Source organism: Trachymyrmex cornetzi, unplaced genomic scaffold (assembly GCF_001594075.2).
Source record: "Trachymyrmex cornetzi isolate Tcor2-1 unplaced genomic scaffold, Tcor1.1 scaffold21, whole genome shotgun sequence".
NCBI lineage: Eukaryota > Metazoa > Arthropoda > Insecta > Hymenoptera > Formicidae > Trachymyrmex > Trachymyrmex cornetzi.
The window spans coordinates 651533-672719 of record NW_017296741.1 but is presented as its reverse complement, the minus strand read 5'-3'; the positions used below and the strand labels follow the sequence as shown (position 1 = coordinate 672719).

Sequence of the window (21187 nt, the reverse complement as noted above, 5' to 3'; positions counted from 1 at the left end):
TCTAGTTCACTCCTTGAGCGGAGATATAGCTCTTTCATTGGAAAATTTATTTGGTGAAAACTAATGTGCAATAATATATTTTCTAACCGTTAAAGATACCATGCCAATTGACATTTCTTTCGTTTTCCGTGATACACAATCTTCACCATACACCATCCTACGATAAATGCCAATCAGCATGGTGCTTTCAGTGATTAAAAAATATATCATCACGCATTCTTTATCAGACAAATTTTTCGGTCGAAACACTATTTCTCTACTTAACGACGGAATTGGACGTTAAAAAAACTGACTATGCTCGTTATCAACATCTTCTGTCCAAGGACACATCACATGCAAATTATTTACCATGTACTAATATCACATATGTATAACATACATTTTATGAGTGCTACGCTCCTTATTTTTTTATTTAATCAAACTAATAGATTTAAAATATGTTCTACATTTTTCAATGGAATAATAACTCAATATTTTTATAAGTTAAGATCATTTTTTAAAAGATCATTTCACTTCAATTTTTTTACGCTCTCCTGAAAATTCAGTGTTTTTGTTAATATTTCAACAATGTAGTTCATAATTGCCAAAATATAGTTAATTTTTTATATAGATAGAAAATATATTGATATTAATACGCTAAATAAATCGGTCCATTTGTTATAAATAAATGTCATTTGTGTTACACAAATCAAATCATTGAAATTACGACTATTCTCAGCAAAGCTTGGAATGCTTTAATGTGCGTTACATATCAATAAAATTTTATTTTCATTTACTAGGGTTCTGACATTGAAAGAAAAAAACTGAAACTTGAGTGTCTGTTGAATTGAAGCTGAATTGGGAAAATCAGAAACTGATATATCAAAATATTTATAGAAATTTTTTTCATCATCTTATTAACATTCGAGTAATTTATTGTCGGTAAATTAATGACGTTTTATTTGACAATAGGTTCAAAATATTCGAATTTTATTTTCAGTGAACTGATATTTTCTATCTTATTAATGATTGATCCACACAAGATATTTAAATAATATTTCCTTTCTTATCGATACATTCGATCAAAAATACTCTTAACTAATATTTTGCTTAAATCGGTATTTTTTTATTATTATTAACAACCACATATCGTGATATTGATATTTCGTATTTATTACTTCTTTCTATATACGTACATTCTAAAGAAAAATATTCTAAACTAATCCTTTATATTGTAATATCTATAATTTTTTTACTTTTTAACATGTGAAACCAATTTGGTTTCTGAATTTCCCAATACAATTTCAACGATCGCCATACAATCGTAAAACAAAGCTATTTTGGTTGAGTATCCTGTTGAGTTTGTTGTTGCTGTTGTGTTTGCTGTTGTACTTGCTGTGTTAAAGTTTGTAATCTCACTTGACCAAGAACAGATGGAGAAGTTAGATTCGAGGCAGACACGGAAGTAGCACCTACGGAAGGGCTGGTACCCGCAGCAACTGTGGAACCGGAAACTGCCGCACCCGGGCTTGTGCTTGTACTGGGGCTAGTCCCTGGACCAGGACTTCGTCTTACCGCACTAGTAACAGGTTTTCCTTGGATAGGCGTGGACTGTCGTAACTGAGGATTGCTGGCAGTCACCACTTGAATAGTTTGTTTCAGGGATGCGGGTGCAACTGGTATTACACGAGTCTGCAACGGTGATTTAGCTAATACAACTTGACTAGCCTGAGACACCGTTTGCCCCGTGGAGACCTGCGATTATAGAATAGTCAGCATTCATTAAGCCGTACAATTAAGCGTTCATTAGTATTTGTTAACTTCGGTGATCTTTCTTGGAGTGCTTTTCTCTTTCGCGTTTACTTTATAAATTTAGTTCTAAAAATATTCAATACTTTTTTAATTTTAATGATTATAGTCTACGAATAATTTTATAAATTTCTAAGGATTCAGAAATATAGTTACGTAGAAACTTTTTTACATAATAATTAAAACAGTTTACAAAATTTAAAAAGAAATCTTATTTCTTTACGTGACTAAATTGCTGCATCGTCGAGGGCTGCACATGTTTCATTACTTGATGAATTTGCTGTACTGTCATGGTTGTAGGTAGCGATTTAGTAGGTTGAACGATCAGTTGCGTTTGCACACCAGCTTTATTTGCGACTTGAGCTAACTGCGCGACTTTCTGTGCCGGTAGTTTTCTCTGCGTAATAATCTGCGGATGAATTGCAAGCTGTCGGATTTGTTGGGGAGTCGCGGTACGGACACCCGGCACATTAGTCGTCTTCACAAGTGTCGCTACCGGAGTACCACCCGCGGAAGTCCCTGCTTGTTGCACTTGCAGACCAGCCTGAGCGAAGATCTGTGCCGGTGTAAGTCCCGTTGGCGTAGGTACCTGCAGCAAAGTCACGGCCGATTACTTTTGCGAGATAAGAATATAAAATTGCGTTCCATAATATTTCATTTTTCTCTTTTTAGAATGAGTGTGGTACAATTTGAATTAGTTCGGATATCTATAAATATTTTAATCATTTATATATTTTCTTTAATTTTTCTCCCTTATTAAAACTCACCTGTCCTTGCGCGGCCGCTGCGGCAGCAGCCGCCTTCGCTTGCTGCTGTAACGCCTGCCGCTTCAGTAACGCAGCAGCTATTTCAGTTTCGGACAGTGTTCTAGTCATTGTTGGTTTGCCCACAGCAGTCTGCGGCGTTGCGGCACCCGCAGTACCGACCGAACCAATGCCCTGCTTCATTAAGGTAGCTCGTTGTTGTGCCGCTGCCGCTGCTGCCGCCGTAGCCGACACCGCGACAGATACTTTTTGACCGCTAGCGGCTTGAGCCTGCAATACTTTAAGTTGCTGCTGCCGCAATAATACTTGCTGCTGTTGCTGCTGCTGCCTGTAGTACTGCACTTGTGCTGGCGTTGGGATCTTATTTCCCGATGCTGCTGTGGCCATCGTGACGCCTACTAGGCCTCCCTTTTGACCACTTACCGCACCAGCAGAAGTTTGACCAGCAGACACTAAACTCGTCGCAGTTCGTTGAGCTGCCTGCTGGATATTCGCGTTTGCCGATGTCGTTCTCACGTCCTGCATTTGTCCTCCTCCCGGTCGAGCTTTTCTGCCGTTGTAGTTGTTACATTGCTCAAACTCACGTTAGTCGCAACCTTCGTGCTAGGTACCGTTGCTTGTGTCAATTGATGAATTTGAGATGCAACAGAATTTCCGATTGCTTGTTGTCCAGCTTGTTGTTGAGTCTGTTGTAGCTTCAACTGTTGTTGCTGTTGAGCGGCTTGTTGTTGCTGCTGATGTTGCAAGAGTCGTGCTGCTACCTGTTGTTGTTGTTCCGGAGTTAAAACCTGTGACTGTAAATCTCAGTTAGCATATATTTCCTTGAATATATTAGTGTGGTGAATATAACGGCTAATATTGATTTTATGACTCAAATGCCAATATCAAATTCAAGGTAAATTAAGTGTTCTCTTCCATTAAATTTATTTTGATCTAACAAACGAAAATGAATTTTAACTGTAAATATTAATAAAGATATATATGTGGCTCTAAGAATAAATTTAATAACAAGAAATAAAAAGTCATTTAAGAGCCCACGTTAACTTGGGATGTGTAAATAATATTTATTATAATCAAAAATTTATTGTGCAGACGTTTCGATCAACGTTTTCAGTCCTCAATGCAAATTAAACTGCATATAAAAATAACTTGACTAACTTATGATAAAAAAACCGCATAATTAGAATATGTAAATATTATTGAGTCATAATTGTCTTGCATAAAACTGAATGGATAAAAAAAACGTACAAAAACTTGTAGAATGTTATCTTGTTTCCAGCAATAGTACGAGTTCTCAATAAAAGTCCAAAAAACAAGATGTTTGATAGTGTTCAATTGATAGATATACCAATGTATAAACGCCAGTCATTCTCAGTGCAAAAGTTTCTTGCATAATGTGGTCATGCACGTCAAAAAGTGTAATGCAAATTTGGCATTCCAATAAAAATTATTGTGAAGTCGAATAATAGTTAGTCAAAATTTTTTTTACACTGTAAACATTGTATTAGTTGAGATTTAAAATAGTAATAAATAGTAATAGTTTTAACTGTTTCTTATACTAACTGCTTTATTTAGCTTCTCTAGTTTGATCCTATCAGCACGTCGCGTAGCAATGTCAATCGGTGTTGATGGATTATCGACCAGTATTTTGTAGTCGGTAGCCAGGACATCGACGTTCGGATTATTCCTCATCATTGAATTCACGATGGATGTTGGTTTTACGGTAGGCGTTCGCTTGTTAGAAACTGACTTCATGATTTCATATCTCTGATTGCCTGTCGACGTAAAGGAGCCATTTCTGTCCTGATTGTGTAATTGCGATGTTCTCATTATTCTGTTGCTCTTGCTTTGTTGCTGAAAAAATAGCAAAATAAAGATAATATTACATGTTCATATAACTCGAAGCGTTTAATTATTTTAAATATGAATTTCTATATTTGTAAACACAAACATGACATTTTGATATCTTATATTGCTCGTTTTAATTTGGCTTTATTTTGTTATTTAACACGAGCTCGATTAACTTTTTTAATTTTAATACAAATAATCTGCAAGAAATAAAAAATGCATAGGATACTTTGATGCTATCGTATATCAATATCATAACAGTTATATACCTCAGAGACTGGCAGCGTTTTGTAAACACTCGTCTTCTGCTTTTTCTGTTTCTTCGGCGCGGTGTCGTACAGTAGTTTACCCTCCTCCCTGGGTATTATCACAGATTCGTATCTGTTTCTGCAATGCTTGGGTGATCTGTATAAACGTGCGCCATTGTTGATGGAATCGGCAACCATATCCCAATTAGGCGTATGACCGGGCGAGAGAATCATCGTGTTTAGTGGTAAGTTCTGATAGTTTTGGATGGAATGTAACAAGCCCCATTCCTCGTAGACTAGCCAGTCCATAGCTTGATCCGGTTCCGGTGAAGTTTTCGTCACGTGTGACGAGGTCTTCAAGACCGGCATAGGGGGACGTACAATCGCACGATATTTATACAGCTTCATGTCGCGACGCATCTTCATCAATGCCGGTGACGGCCGATCAAAGAGCGACCTTGGAGCTAATACGGACTCCTCCTTATGGCGCATCATTTTCGTCGGTCGACAACCTGTAAAGAAAGTAATATGAATTGATCGAATGAAAGAAGATATGAAGATAGACATTAATCAAGAGAAAAATCATAAGCCAGAAATATAGAAAAATATAGGGCAGTAAGACACAAGTAATAAGCGATTCACGGTAGAAAACTATACGATACACAGTAAGTCAATAATGTTCTCTACTGTAATTAGCCGATTCGCTTACTGCTTACGTCTTATTGTCTTACATTTTTGTATAGGTAAGGGCAAGAACAAATGCTAAAAAGAACAAGAGCACACAGATAGATGAAATATAGGACGACTTTTGAATTTATAAAAAGTTCTTGGTGTATAACCGTGCAAACGGATACGATATAATTTTATTGTTTTTCATAAACAACACAATAATTGATTGATATTTTGTCTATCATGTGCATGCTTAATATATAGATATTCTGTAATTAAAGTTAAAAAAATATAAGCAATCTAGTTGCCAAGAGTTGCTTCATTTTCTTCATATTTATTGTAATTACAATCATCACTACTTGTATGACAAGTTACAAGATAGAAACTTTCACTCATAGGTATCCTTAAAATATACATATCGGATGATATTAATTTAATATTTAAAAATAAGATAAAGTATGCATAATTTGGAAACACTCTACGTTATACAGAAAAATTTACACAACTGCGATCTATATGTTTTTGGTTTAAATACGTCGTAAAAAGTCTAAATAACAATAAACATTTTTATTTAGACACCTATAAGCTTGTACATGCCGAAAATATGTTAAACAAGTATTTCATAGCCCAAGGTTGAATTTCGCACTTTGGTCTATTGTTTATATATCACTTGTTTTGCAACGTCGTACTTGCATGCGTTGTATATACACATCATAGATCGTTTAATTGTAGTTTAACGGTTTCTATAAAAATGGTAAACCGTTTGAGTCACAAGTTGATTTCAGACTCCGTAAAAATCGTAAAATGGCCTCGAAGAATCAGATTTCGTATGAATCGCATTTTAATTAAAATTCCATATTTTAATAGCATGTTATTATAGATAACGTATGTATGTATATACTTCCATTTTGTCTTTTTTCAATTAAATAATTATTTACAAACCCAAAATATATTGATTTTATTACGTATTTTCTTAAATTGCACACTTATATGTGTTTCCAAACTTATGGAAGGTACTATATATATGCTGGCTCTGAGAATAAATCAACTAATAGATCAATTTAAAAAGTCAGAAAGAATCCACGTGGATATTAGTATGCAATGCCAATTTATTGCAATAAAATTCGTATACTCATAATTCGCAAATGTTTCGACCGACATTTATGGTTCTCTTCGGTGCTGTTTTTATACTCAATATAATGACGATATTAGAATATATATAATATTAAATTTACAAGTTCTAGTACTGTTATATATGTTGTTTAAGTAAATGTTATTACAATAAATCGGCACTAATATCTGTATAGGTTCTTTCAGGCTTTTTAAATTGTATTAGCCATTTATTTATTAAAGAAAACAATTTTTATCATCTACAAATTGACTCACCATCATCAGTGATACCAATATCGATTCTGCTTCTGTTCCGATCCTTCTTCACGTAAATTGGCGGCAGTTGAGCCTCTGTCATGGGGATATTTTCATACAAAAATCCAAGAGAATAATCGATATATACATCATTATCCGTTGTAGGAGGTGTTGGCGGACACCACATCTAAAAGAAGATTCAATTAGTAATATTCTTCAAAGAACAAGTTCAACAATTCAATCCTCTATTGCGCTTCATTATCAATTAAGAATATTGCACTTTTATTTTCCTTTATTTTTATCACAAAGTCGTATAAAGCTGTTCATTTTCTTATGTGCATAATAAATCAAAGATTAATAATATATATCAATTATCATAATGCAAATTACAGAATGACGAATAAATGGATAAGTGCATCCTTTACTTAATTTATTTGTAGATTTGCAATAAAGGATAAAAATATATTATATTTTGCTTACTGGCATTTGCTCCATCGTGTGTTCCGATAACCAAATCTGCAAGATGTTAAAGTCATACGTGAGATATCATGCGATTTATGACAGAATTTTCGCTCTCATATGAAGTCCGTCTCTGTACTCGCCAAAGTTTGCAATGTGCTACTGATACGATTTTTAAATAGCGTATTTTTTTCAATTATCAATAAAGCTGAAATTTTCGTGAAAATTCCGTATTTAAATCGTAAATAAAATTAAAATTTCCAGTAATTAATATGATAATGTGTCTGCGCACAAATAATAAAAAAAATATAAATAATTTTGAGACTACAGAAAGACGGACCTGACGAATAAACTCCCAAATAATGAAAATAAAGAAAGAGAGAAAGGAGCGATACTACTTTTCCCGATATTTTTGTCCAGTTCTAAAGAGATTCAAGAAATACATAATTACAAAATCAAGAAACTTTCAATTATAACATCAAGATATAAAATCTTTCGCGTTATTCAATTATTAACAAATTTTAAATTAGAAATTGTATCAAAATAAATTCAAATATATTTACTTAGATTTATCTTACTTTCTGAGAGTTTTAATTCGAGATTTAATTTCCAAAATATTAGATGTCACAAATCTTAAAAAGTTGTAATAAATTTCCTTAAAACTTTTCCTAAGAAAACGTGGATTTAAAACGTGGACAAAAAAAACTCATTGCAAAAATTAAGGCTGGGACATCCGTAGACGTTCAAAGGTTCTCGTTCCTCTCATTCTAAATATCCTGAGAAAGAGTTCTTTACGATATATTCCTTTATATCTATTACTGCGTGTATTCACAATTTTTTTTACAAACATGTACATGTATAGATCGAAAGATACATATATAATGCACAATAGACGCAGTATGATGATCTCACTCATGTGCCTGCTCATATCTTGCTGCGGACTCCAAGTTTGGAATGGCAAAGGCAGTGTTTTGGTGCCATTTTAATGGAACAATTTTATTGGAGCTCTTTTTCTCTCTCTTTTCTTTTTATGCCTACTAAGGTACATGTATATCTTCTCGAAAAATGTGCGGTCATGATAGCCTTGCCACACCAAACTGACATCGAAAGGAAAAAGTCGTTCTTCGCGTTAAATCGCGATTATATATAAACAAGCACATTGAGCTGAGAATGATTTGACACCAAAACGGAACTGAACCTTTGATCGACACAGACTTGGAAAAGCATCAAGAAATAAGGGTACACATTTCGATATAGTAAGGAATATCTCGTTTATTTTTTTTTCTTCTTCGAACTCTCGCTCGATCATACAAAATACAGGCACGCAACTTAATTATTACTGTGTGAATGTGTGTGAGTGTATGTGGCGGGAGGAGGCAAGTGGAAAGAGCGAAGGAAGGACATCCTTACCATACACAATAATATATATAACATATATATTACATATACATGTAGTATGTATATATAATATAATAATCAGGTCATCGACCTATGAATTACGTAGCTCAAGGCGGCACGAATAAAACTTTTTCTCACTTTGGCTGCCTCGATACCTCCTTTTCAGGAGTATCAATCGTTCATTACTTTAAATAAATTATTATTATATAAACCTTTTCCAGATTCAAGTAAAATTCAAATCAAATTACGTGAAATAGCGAAAATAGAATCAAACTATGTACTTGATATACTGTACTCTTGATATTATTTTTTTAATCACGTTTTTTGCTCGTGACGCCTGTCAATATACGTGTATGAATAGCTTAGCATACTAGAGAACCGCTTGATTGAGATCAGAGTTCGATCCTCATTTCTAATATAATACACTCGTCCATTTCGCTCATCACGCCGTTTATATAAATCGCTAGGCATACTTGACTGAAAATCTGCCTCTTACCGTCTGCACTTTCCCGTTCTGCATTCTAAATTTAATGAAACATATTTGCAGAAAAACAAGAGACCAAGATAGATCGCGGAAAGTGCAGCCAGAAGGAACGGATTCATGATATCTTTACAACGAATAAAGTAAAATGTGATGAAGAGGGGGCGGCGAGTCGGAGTACAATTTACAACGCTACAAATATTACACGTGTACTATCCGGTACAACCCGGAGGAAATACATTGTTTATTATAATTATACTGTGATTATGTACAAGAGGATGCGTACTCGTGCCCCACATTAACGCTAAACATGTCTATTTGATTCCGTTTCATCTCTTTCTTGTGAAATATCGATAATTTTTTCCAATAAAATTTCTTCTCCTTTTCGTCGTTCTTACATAAACTTTTTCTTTCTAAATTTTTTCTTTTTCTTTCACATTTAAAATCTCTAATGTAATTTTTCTCATATGTAATGTTAGAGCTAAAGTTTTTCTCATGTATCTGTTCCTTATAGAATTCTCTCTCTTTTTCTCTCTATTTTCTATAATAACCGCACGTGATTATTCTGAAGGGAGAATCAAACAGTCACTGAGCGATAAATATAGGATAAGTACGGGCAAAAGACGCGTCATCAACGCGCGATTAATTACAGGCGTTTCTACAAACCAGGTTTAGATTAGACTTTATCCCATGAAACTTCTTACTTATGTTATTCCCTTATTATAATTCTCTCAACGTTTATCATTAACTCGACTATTAAATAACAATTTCTCACTTATACTTAATTATGTTTTGTTTCTCTATAAAAAATCAGTTCTAATATACAATTAAATAAAAAATCTATAACAAGTAACAAAAATTCAGTAAACTCATCTAAATTAAAATGTGTGCTTCTGTAAGTCTATCATAAATTTTCAAGCAAAGAAAAAAAGACAATATTTTATTTTTACAGTATTCATTGATGACATAATAATTTTGTCTTTCTTTTTAAAATAATTTTTAAATTTTATTTATATATATATATGGAAAGCTCCATCTTCAGATCTATATGCACGAAATAAATATTTAATCGTTTACTTCAGTTCTTAAGAGAATAAGACTTATATTTCTTATTTCTTTTTTCGATGTTACTATAGAATTAATGTACAAATACTGAAGATTTTCTTCTTATGTTTTATATTGAAAGAATATTAATGAAAAAAAGCATCAAGAATTATCATGTGACAAATGCTAAGCATAAACCCGGGTATCACGCACATAATAGGCGGATTGAGTAGCAGACATAATAGTAGATATATTTGACTGCTTGATCGAATAACAATTATATTCCCAACGGAATAGCTCGTGTCGTTGATGATTACCATAATGATGCTTTAACGTGGCTCAAGATATTGTGGTGCTCTTCAGTTTTTCGGATCGCGTCGTTGTGACGGAGGAGGAGGGTGAGGGGGAAATCTGCGAGGAACGAAATCTCTTCTGCGGATCTTCGTCGCTAACATCATTAGAACCGTCCTCGTCTTCCAGCGAATTTGATATAGTTTTGGCGCGCTTCGTTTCCTTACGCAACCTCCTGGACTTTACGTCAGACGAGTTGCAGTCCTCGTAATTGGCCTCTTGTTCCCTCAGCGAGTCTGACATGGATAACTCCTTATCCTGAATCTTCGTCTCGCAATTAACATTGAATTTGGACTGACTTGATGAGGTCTTGCTACTGGTACTCCTCGTGTCCAAAGTGAGAATGGCTACAACCTTGGCCGTTCTTTGAGGCTTCTCGTAGGGCTGCGATATCAAGCTTCCAGTATTCTCACTCGCAGTGTTTTCGTTCTCGCTGCTCGTCGATGGGGTTCGTACCCGCTTGACATTTGTTTTAAATGCGGAAGCGAGAGAAGACAACGGTGATGATGTTGACTTCATCGACAGGGTGGAATTCAAGAGCAATCCCGAGCGCGTCACCCTATGTATCTGATCATTGTTGTGACCGGGCGGTATGTTAGGTCGAGGCGTGTCTGGACGGGGTTTTGTCGAGACGACTGTCGTCAAACCTTCCTTCGAGTCCCGCGGTTTCATTGGCGGTATCGATCTACTACGTCTGAAAGGCATCGGAGAATTCAGCAGGCCATTGTCTTGATACTGCTTCGAATTCCGTGTCGTATACTTTTCAACTCGACTGGGCAGTACCGTATCGAGTCTCGCAGGAAAGTTCGCGGTGGATCTTGTGATCGGTCGCGGAAGAGGAGTATCCGAGCGTCGCTTCAACTTTGATGAAAGTTGCGTCATCGTCTCGTCATTGCTAGGTGGAGGTGTCCTTGAGTGACTTACCGATCGCGTAATCCTGCTCTGTTCCGCAATTAAATTGTCGGCTCTTCGAATTCCCTGACCCGTTTTCATTTGCGAATTCTCCGATACTTTCGAATCGATCTTATCATTCATCAATCGTGTTTTATTTTCTTCTAAATGATTGACAGTTGAGGAAATTTTTGAGCTACGAGTTATTACGCTCCGCTGAACTATGTTTTCTACTTTCCGTATTTTGCATTTAGGTTCACTTGAATTAAATTCGCTTTTTATCGAGGGTACTAAAGAATTGGGCACATTCGATGCCGCATCACTTATTCCTTTTTCCGGTACTTGCGATAAAACGTCTGAATTTTCGCTTTTCAAATTAAATTTTTGATCCGATTTTTGCATCACCAGAGATGTCGTTGACTCGGCATCATCATTAACTTCATCGCTATTGTCCTTGTCTTTATCATCGACCGCATTACTACGAGTTTCATCAGTATTTACATTAATCTTGGAATTTCTCTGCACGGTAGAAACGCGGGATATCGCGACAGGTTTAGAGACAGTGTTGGTCGTGTCAGGACTTTCATTTCGCAACGTTTTCGATCGTAAAAGAGGAGCCGAACGACTAGATGGTGACTCGACGCTTCTGTCTGATTCTCTCGGCGCAGCAGCGGTCAATTTCCCTCGCACGTTGTTGCACAAAGAATTGGCAGACGCGCTGAATTCTAACTTGGATTTGGCCACTGTCTCCTTCGAGCGTTTCAAAGACGCATCCGGTTGCATCGTGCTCGAAGGAGACAGAGAATTCCTCATGCTGACATTCACGTCGAGATTCTCCGCATCCTCGTTACGATTTACTTCGGGTTCAAGCTTTCTGTAGGTCGTGGACATAACTTTATGTGAACACCGCGTTACCTGAACGGAGCAGACCGCAATTAAATTAGTGCCGTTCGTATTTTTATCGTCACTTCTTTCTTTTTCTTTTTTTATATTTTGACTGTCCACTACATCAGAGGCCAGTTCCAACTTTCTGTTCGATTGTGTTTTAGTGACTAATGTCGAATCCACGTGATCACCAACAGATTGCTCCGTATTAAAATCAGCAATACATCGGTCCACATTATTCGAATCGATCGAGGATGACGCGAGATCGCGACCATCCTTCAAATCTCGCTTGTCCGATGAACTTCGATCAGAGTCCTTTATCTCGATGATTTCGAGTTTTGTGTTCTGATTGGAATTGACAGATATCTTGGCGCTTGTGTTAATCCGAATGCTTCTTTTACGACACACATCAACTGATGAGAAGGTTTCGAGACGATTTTCCTCCGACTTCGCGCGATAAAATTTTTTGCGTTTCCGGCGAAAGTTTGGCTTTATACCGGGCAGGATAGGACTTACGTCCAAAGTCCAGAGATTGATCTTAACATTCCCACGCGATCTAGTACGTGGACTATTTAGATCAAAATGATTTCGACTACGGGAACCCGATCCTGCCAGACGACCCTTCCGTCTCGAGAAACCCCCCCGACGCTCGGAATCATCGCGATTATTCGCCCTTCCATCTTCGTTCCCTTCGCCAGTCTCCTCCTCTTCTTCTTCCTCCTCGTCGCTCTCATCTTTCTCTTCGCCTTCCTCTCCTTCCTCCTCTTCACCCTCATCCCCTTGACTTTGACTCTCCGTGTGACTCGATTCCTCGTCAAGACTATCCTCGACCACATCCTCCTCCTGTGATTCCGAATCCGATTCGGTGCTAGTAGTTTCGTTTTCGCTTTCCGACGACAAATCGCGCGCGCGTCTCCTATTATCGCCACGTCTACGCAAACTTCTTCTACTTGGTACTATTAGCCTCTTATTAACTAATCGTCTGGAACCGCTTTTGGCGGCAGTACTATTAACCTGATTCTGCGCATCCTCACGGCCAAATGTCAGTGGCTTCTCATCGTCGTCGGCAAGCCGCATACGCCGTTCCTCCTCCTCGCGCAATGCCCGCAACCGGTCCAACTCCCACTCCTTCTTCTGCTCCTCGAGTTCCCGTTCGGCTGCGGCCAGTTGCGCCGCGGAAAACGCACCTTCGGATTCCTCGACGAACTTCATCGCATATCGTTCAATTGGAGTCAGCTAAATGGAATATTATAGAACCATTAATCGAAAGTTTAACATAAAGATTATATGACAAGTAACATGAAAGTTAAATGACAATTGACAAAAGGAGAATAAAAACCAAGGCAATTTCTAACTAATCCAACGATTTTAAAAATACGTTCGACCTACCTGAGCAATCAGATTCTGAACTTCCTGTTCTGCCTTGCTAACTTGCGTGTCGTCTTTATCAGCTTCTTCCAGCGGAATGTTTTCATCGAATTCAGCAAGATCGGCAACAGCTTCTGCTTTCGCAGTCTTTGCAGCCAGAACATCAAGATCTTCTTCAGCAGCAGCGAGAGCGCTCTCAAGAGCACCCATCGCTGCCTTTTCCTCCGTATGCTGTCCTGAAAAACCACTCTGAAATGGTCCTACTGTCATGTCCTTGCTGTAGGCCTTCTCTCGATCCCGATTCTGCTCGAGCACTTCAGCCATTCGTGCTGACGCATCGTTCTCAGTTTGATCGATGTTAAACAGGTCTTGAATAGTAGACTGCAAATAATCTTATTGTTACACAAAAAGTAAACGGAATTACCTTAAAGAACTAGAAATATCGACGAAGACATTAATGTGTCTTGTCAAACCAAAACATAATTTTTCCGCAAATATTATATACTATTATTTAATTTTAATGTTAAATGTAAAATGTTATAATTAAAAATTTTTTAAATATACAAAAACAAAATTAATCTAACCTAAAAAATTTTCAAGTAATAATGCAATAAATAAAAGAAATTTCTGTATAAGAGAAATCATTTCGCATTTCTTATAAAGTAATAAAAAAAAATTATATATTTCTGATTAATAAATACGAATAAATAATAGTATGATTTATTTAGTTCTTAATGAGCACTTACACTTTTGAAGTATGCCGTGGTGAAATTGCCGCCTTCAATAGCGAGATCTCCTAGCAATCTTTTCTGATTTGCCTTCTTCAAAATGTTTTCTTCAACAGTTTTCTCGCTGACTAATCTGAAAGATAAATCATTATATTGCATATTATCTCGCCATCAAACATGCTAATTTTTTTGTTATCTTTGCAATTAAATATTTTCAAATTAATAAAATATTTTGAGTTTTTGAAGCTATTCAGTCATTTCGCGCGCGTTTATTATATTTATATTATTAGTTCGCATCGTGTACCTGTAGATATGTACGTCCCGCGTTTGTCCTATTCTGTGGCATCTGTCTTGTGCCTGGGCATCCATTGTAGGATTCCAATCACTATCATAAAATATCACTGTGTCCGCTCCCGTCAAATTCACACCGACACCACCAGATCTCGTCGACAGGATAAAACAAAATATTCGCTTATCACCGTTGAATCTTTCCATCAAAACCTGCAACAAATCATCATTCTCATTAACGCTCATTTTTTTTCCCACTTAATCTCACAACAAAAATGTGTTGCATAAAATGTTCTACATTTCTTATTACGTTTCTAGTTAGTCATTATGTTTTAAAAACTCGCAAAAAATTAATACGCTTTCAATATTCGTATTAAAAATCCTCCAAAATAATTTAAGAATTTAAATGTTTATGCAACGAATTCCAATATTTAGTATCTTGTTAATAGGTCAAATTACCTGACGTTGATCCACTCTAGTTGTACCATCTAGTCGCAGATATATGTGCCCATGGAAATTCAAAAAGGCTTCTAATACGTCCAGCATTCTGGTCATCTGCGTGAATATGAGGACTCGATGACTTTCCGACTTCAGCTTTCTCAACAGACGATCTAGCGACTGCAGCTTGCCGCAATCATACTGGATCAATCTGGGATCGGGGAACTGTGTGAGCATGTGGCACGAAATTGGATGGAAGAGAGATAATTTCGGCGACATTTGTTGCTGTAATTCAGTCCACAGACGACGCTCATTCCATAACTTGTGCGGCGGCGGATGAGACACATGGAACCGAGGGACTGGAGCGCGTACAGCCGGTACGTAGACTACATATCTGCACGAATATTAAAAAACAGAAAAAAAACTTAATTCCAGAAAGGATGATCTAAATAGCAAAGATTGCAGAATCTTATTTTTCGCTTAATTCTAAACAATCATCATTTCAATACAATTTTAATTTTTTTAAGCTTATATATTTGAGTATTTAATGTTATAGGAAAAGATTATTTTCTATACATTGATTATACGTACATATTTATAAATTATATCGGATATTAACCTTTCAAAGACCTCTTTGAGCTCTTCAACAATCTGCTCTGTGCTTTTAATAGCTTCTGCAAGTGCTTCCGTGTGTGAAAAGAACTCTTTCCGAGTACGAATCTTTTCTCGAGTCTTTGAACAATGCACCCAACCATCATGCCAGCGACAGGCTGTCGCAGGTTTGCCGATTCTCAAAGCCATAAACAGATCTTCACCGTAAAGTGGACACGCCGCGCATCTTCGTTCATTGATGTCTGCGAGGAGATGCAATTTGTTTTGTCTTCTCTGTCTCCTTTCCTCCTCCAATTGAGACTAAAAAATAATAAAAAATACAAATTTTCTATTAAAAAATTTAAATAAAGCACTTAATAGAACAATTTTAACATTTAAATATAAAATCCATTAGATAAAATTACTTCATTTTTTTACAAAAATAAAAAGAAAAAACAAACGAAGAAAAATGAGAATCACGTAAATTACTAAGATATCTACATTCAATTACCAAATAAAATTCGGATTTAGGCTGTTCTTTGTTCTGCACTTTCGCGATCTCTTTCTGAGCTTGTCTGGTAACAATACCACGTATCGATTGCGGTTGTTGCTGGTTAGCTGTCTGTTGGCTGTTATTTCCGCTTGGTGACGATTGCGATGCTGTTACGTTCAGAGGAGGTACCCTCATGATAGGTCGACCACTTGGCGTTGTTACTACTCCGCTGACAACCTTGTTCACCGTCGTAGCACCCGATGTGGCCAAACCCATTATCGACTTAGACAGCACCGTAAAACGCGATCCGCTCGATGTCATGACTGGAAACGAAACTATACAAAATGTGTTATTTTTTTATCTGTCATTGCTAACAAACTTAAGTTTACGAAAATAATTGTAAAAATTGTAATCGGACACAAACCTGTGTTAGTATTCTGTTGACTCGGCGTCAGAATAAAGTGTCTGCCGGTAGAGGTTTGAACCAGTTGCGCGAAACTAGGTACCGCTATTCTCTGGACGGAATCGCCTTGTTTGACCGTGACAGTTTGTGTCGCCAGTCGTTGAATGCCATCTCTAATGCTAGCGTTTCCCACCGTAATTCTTTGCGCGTTTGTGGCTGTCGTGGTAGTTGTTACGCTAGTACTTTGTGGATTGTTCCCCAACGTTGCCATAGGAAAAGCTATTTTCAATTTAATAAAATTATATATTTGAATTTAATAAAAATTTACATTTTATACTTTTAGATACACTTTTAATATTTTATTCTATATATGACTATGCTAATAAATATGTTATTGCTTAAGCAAAAATAAAAAAATTTGTTTCCAATATAGTCAATGAATTTTAAATGTAAAATGTAAAAGTATAATATAAATATAGCAACTACAAATTTATTATATAATTCGCTCCAAAGATTAATTTTTTATGAAATGTGTCCTTAGTTCTAGAATGCTTATAAACGGTAAGATTATAAACAAGCTGGCCCAAGGAATTTAACAATTAATTTAGCATCACTGCAAAAGTAATTGCCTAGCAAGAAACTCACAGCGACAGTTACTGATCGATGATGCATAATTTCATATTATTTTCATATTTAAAAGTATAATTACACAAAATATAGTATAAAATTAAGTTAACGTATTTATAATTTTGTAATACATTTAATTGTGTTTGAGAATGTATTACGAATTCAAAAATAAGATTGTGTTGTTAATCTAAAAACTCGCTTACCTTTCACGCCAGCCTGATGCGGCACCAGTTGTAAAGAATAACCTTGCAATTGTTGACCACCAGCAACTCTCAATGTAACACCTAAGAATAATAGTTGTTACATTTCGTGTTCGATTAACATACATATATACATTAACTTTAAATATAGTAATTAAATCATTAAAAAATTAAAAGAAATAAAATAGCTAATTAAAAATTTACTTGGTACAATCAAATGCATTAACGGATCTGATATGTTCAAATCTTAAATTTTAATTTTGTCAAAATATGCATAAATTTTTTTTCTTTGGTAGTATGAAATAGTTAAAAAATGCAATTATATAAATGTAAAGATTTTAAATGTTATACAAAGAGATTTGTTGAAATATAAGTACACATCGAACGTCAATGCATCTAATTGAATTATTTATTAATTTTAATATTGTGTGTCGATATAAATTTTAACAAATTCTTTTTTTATTATAATTAATATTAATTGACACAAAACTACAAGTGCAATACAAATACTTGTATCACATCACGTACAATATCCTGTTAAAATTCTTCCCTCGTAGCCCGGGATAAGGTTTTGTTCATGTTTCTTCGCAACGAATTCCATCCATTCATTGCGTTAATCTTTTCATGACCAATAAAAACATTTTATCTCTTTTTCCATTACTATAGAATCATACTGGCAACTAAGAATCTCAAATAAATATAGAATCCCATAATTCTTTTTACATAATAAAAAAAAAGTTGCATTTCTATTATTTTATTATTTCAATGCATTTAATATCTTATAACTAATGTATGATACTAATATACATATACATAATAAACAAATTTTATTTTTTTAATAATTAACTATTACCGCTATTTTAAACTATTTTGAGATTCGCAAAATGTAATTTTGCTACCAATAAATGGCCATGAAAATGTTAACGGCTAACGCGGTAAGATGGGATAGCTTGGACCTACCTTGTCCCGGACCACTGTGGCTGGTATTTAATGACTTTATCAAGGGGGACGTACCCACTCTTGGCGTGGGTAATACGCCAGCCAGATTCTTTAGCCTAGTCTGCGTTTGCTGTTGCTGCTGCGGCTTCGCTTGATTCGATAATCTAACGTTGATCTTGATTCGGCCAGATGGACATCTCGGCGGCGGTTCCGGTTGACTATTTATCTCCTCTATTAACTTTCTAGGCGTCCGCAGACGTTTTACTCTATGTGCAACAAATGCACTGAGCATCAACTCCAAGTTCAACAGCAAAAGGTTCAAACTAGACAATTCGATGTGCTGCAAAGACAAATCACAATTCGTAAAAACCGAATAAATTATTGCTTTTCTCAATTCCAGTATACATAAAAATCAATAAATCAAATAAGAGCACGGTTAACACAGAATATTGTTTACCTTAAAGGGATCATAATCAAGCACACTCCAGACTAACGAAGCGGTTACGAACTCAATCGCTTCCATTTGAAATGGCGAAACGGTCGGTCGAACCTCGAACAGGTTTGGATGATTACACACCTTTCGTAGTTGCATTAATACATTAATCACACTCAACAGATTCCCACTGGCGAGTGTTTCCTTCGTTCTTTAACAATATATATCATCATTAAATACAATAATAATATATAATAGTAATATTCTAATTAAGACCAACAGTCAGGTCTTATTTTAAAATCGACTTAAGTAATGTTTTAAGGTGCTAATACAATTCTGTAATTGGTTTATGACATCTTAAGGGAGGAGCGACCATACTTCTTATCGTAAATGTAAGAGTTAAATGTAAAATCTGTTAAATGAAAAAATAACGTCTTAAATGAAAGATAAGAATCGACTATAAATATCGGCTTAAATAATTTACTATATAAGAGTATCACATATTCTAAAGAAATAAAAAATAAGAAATAAAAAATGTCACATTTTTAAGAAAAAAAGATTAGGGAACCCTCTCCCAATGACCTTGTCCTTGACATATGTTGTCAAGGTCACGATCCCGAGTGACCTTTAACAAGTTTTAGTCATCGCTCGTTATTCGTTAAAAAGTAATTGACAAAAGAAATTAAAAAAAAATGATATCTCTTTTCTACTATATAAAATAGAAATTTTCTGCTTTAAAATTTATTTTACAACTTTCCACGCGAAGTGACTTCCACCCCCACTTCCTTACTTGGGGGCGCACGACTTCCACGGGAAGCGACTCTTACCCCACCTCCCCTCCCTCTCTGTTCGGGAGGGCACGACTTCCATGGGAAGCGACTCCCACCCCACCTCCCCCTCCTCTTCCTGCTTGGGGACTCACCCCATCTCCTCCCTGCCAAGGGGCGCATGACTTTCCGAGATTGACCATATTTCTTTGGAAAGTCGTGCGCTCCTTGGCAGGGGGGAGGCGAGGTGAGAGCGCTTCGCGTGGAAATCGTGCGCCCCCAAGCAGGGGGAGATGGGCTGAGAGTCGCTTCGCGTGAAAGTTTTGAAATGAGACGTTATTTTTGTAGATTTATTTTGTTAATAACTTTTTAACGAATAATGAGCGACGGCTAAAACTGTTGGAGGTTATTCAGAGTATCTGAATAGCGTATGTCAAGATCATTTGGGCGGGGGACTCTAATCTGGAGTATTACCAAGAAATATTCTTTTTATTTCCAAAGCTTAGAACAAAGCTTTTAAATTTCAAAAATACTATACGTTAAAGAGCTCACTTACTTGGCCCTCGACATGAAGTCATCATACAGAAATCTCTGACGCTTTGACAAACGGCACATGACCACATGCTCATATTTCTTCGGCAATTGCTTTTCCACTTCAGTTTTTAATCGTCTTAAAAGAAAAGGCCGCAACACCTACGGAGAATGTTTATTAGATATTAAATTTACTGTATAAAAAATTAAATATATGTACGGTACATTTCTACACATATGTTGAATGTTATATGAAATTTAATTTCTTTTTGATAATATATTTATAAATTAAATTAAAAAATAAAAAGACAAAAAAGATAATAAAAAGTTAAAAAAAACTACGTACAGACCTTATGTAGACGGCGGATTATGTTCTCGTTATATTCGCTGTTTCCTTCGATCATGCCTGTTACAGGATTGCTAAACCACTCTTTAAATTCACGATGCGACTGAAAAACATTAGGCATAAGAAAGTGCATAAGCGACCATAGTTCCATTAAATTGTTTTGAAGGGGTGTGCCAGTAAGAAGTAATCTCCTGTAACAAATAAATCGAAAAGATAGTGACATTTCAATTTTGATTTAAGTATGAAAAAATTTCCATCACTTTCAATTAAAATACAATAATCAATGTAAGTCAGAACTCAAATTTTGTAACTGTTAAGAAAATCAATATAGATTTTGTACAATTTAAGAATTAAAATTTCAAAAAATTTTGAAAAATTAATATACTAAATGACTTAATATTTTTCAAGTCGTACACAACGCTGTTTTGTATCTATTTCTAGTATTAGATTAACTTTAATAATTAAAATTAATCCTACAAATCAAAAAAGAATATTATATTTTATATAACATTCAAACAATTATAATTAATAAAATAATAAATATATTGTTTCTCCAGACAGGTTTCGTATGTCAGACAATGATCGATTTTTGACATGCGAGTTTTAATGGAGAATTTTGCTATCTCGCTGTTTAATAATACAGACGTCATTATTTTGGATTAACGCCTGTTGTCGGCAGCGAGCAAAATTACAATTATGTATAAATGAAAAAGGCGAAATTTTATATAAAAGAAATATATATTTATAAAATATATAATTTCTTTTAAGGCGATGCTAAAGTTCCCTGTTTTACCACATTCCTATTCGGTGAAAAATCTCTGTATTGGATGTACGGATTGCAAAA

General features: G+C 35.6%; 1 protein-coding gene across 1 annotated transcript in view; it reads right to left on the bottom strand.

Moving 5' to 3' along the window:
• Nucleotides 1-1207: 1207 nt before the first annotated feature.
• Nucleotides 1208-21187, bottom strand: part of dom (domino helicase) — a 33168-nt gene continuing 13188 nt past the window's right edge. Inside the window, 21 exon segments of the mRNA XM_018505609.1 lie at nucleotides 1208-1734; nucleotides 2012-2377; nucleotides 2556-3101; nucleotides 3104-3346; nucleotides 4116-4406; nucleotides 4670-5160; nucleotides 6704-6869; nucleotides 7163-7198; nucleotides 13206-13427; nucleotides 13581-13940; nucleotides 14306-14420; nucleotides 14592-14788; nucleotides 15035-15407; nucleotides 15633-15925; nucleotides 16116-16432; nucleotides 16522-16779; nucleotides 17331-17411; nucleotides 18288-18606; nucleotides 18724-18910; nucleotides 20023-20159; nucleotides 20348-20534. Of these exon segments, the coding sequence (XP_018361111.1) occupies nucleotides 1315-1734; nucleotides 2012-2377; nucleotides 2556-3101; nucleotides 3104-3346; nucleotides 4116-4406; nucleotides 4670-5160; nucleotides 6704-6869; nucleotides 7163-7198; nucleotides 13206-13427; nucleotides 13581-13940; nucleotides 14306-14420; nucleotides 14592-14788; nucleotides 15035-15407; nucleotides 15633-15925; nucleotides 16116-16432; nucleotides 16522-16779; nucleotides 17331-17411; nucleotides 18288-18606; nucleotides 18724-18910; nucleotides 20023-20159; nucleotides 20348-20534 (5605 nt within the window). The 3' untranslated portion in view covers nucleotides 1208-1314.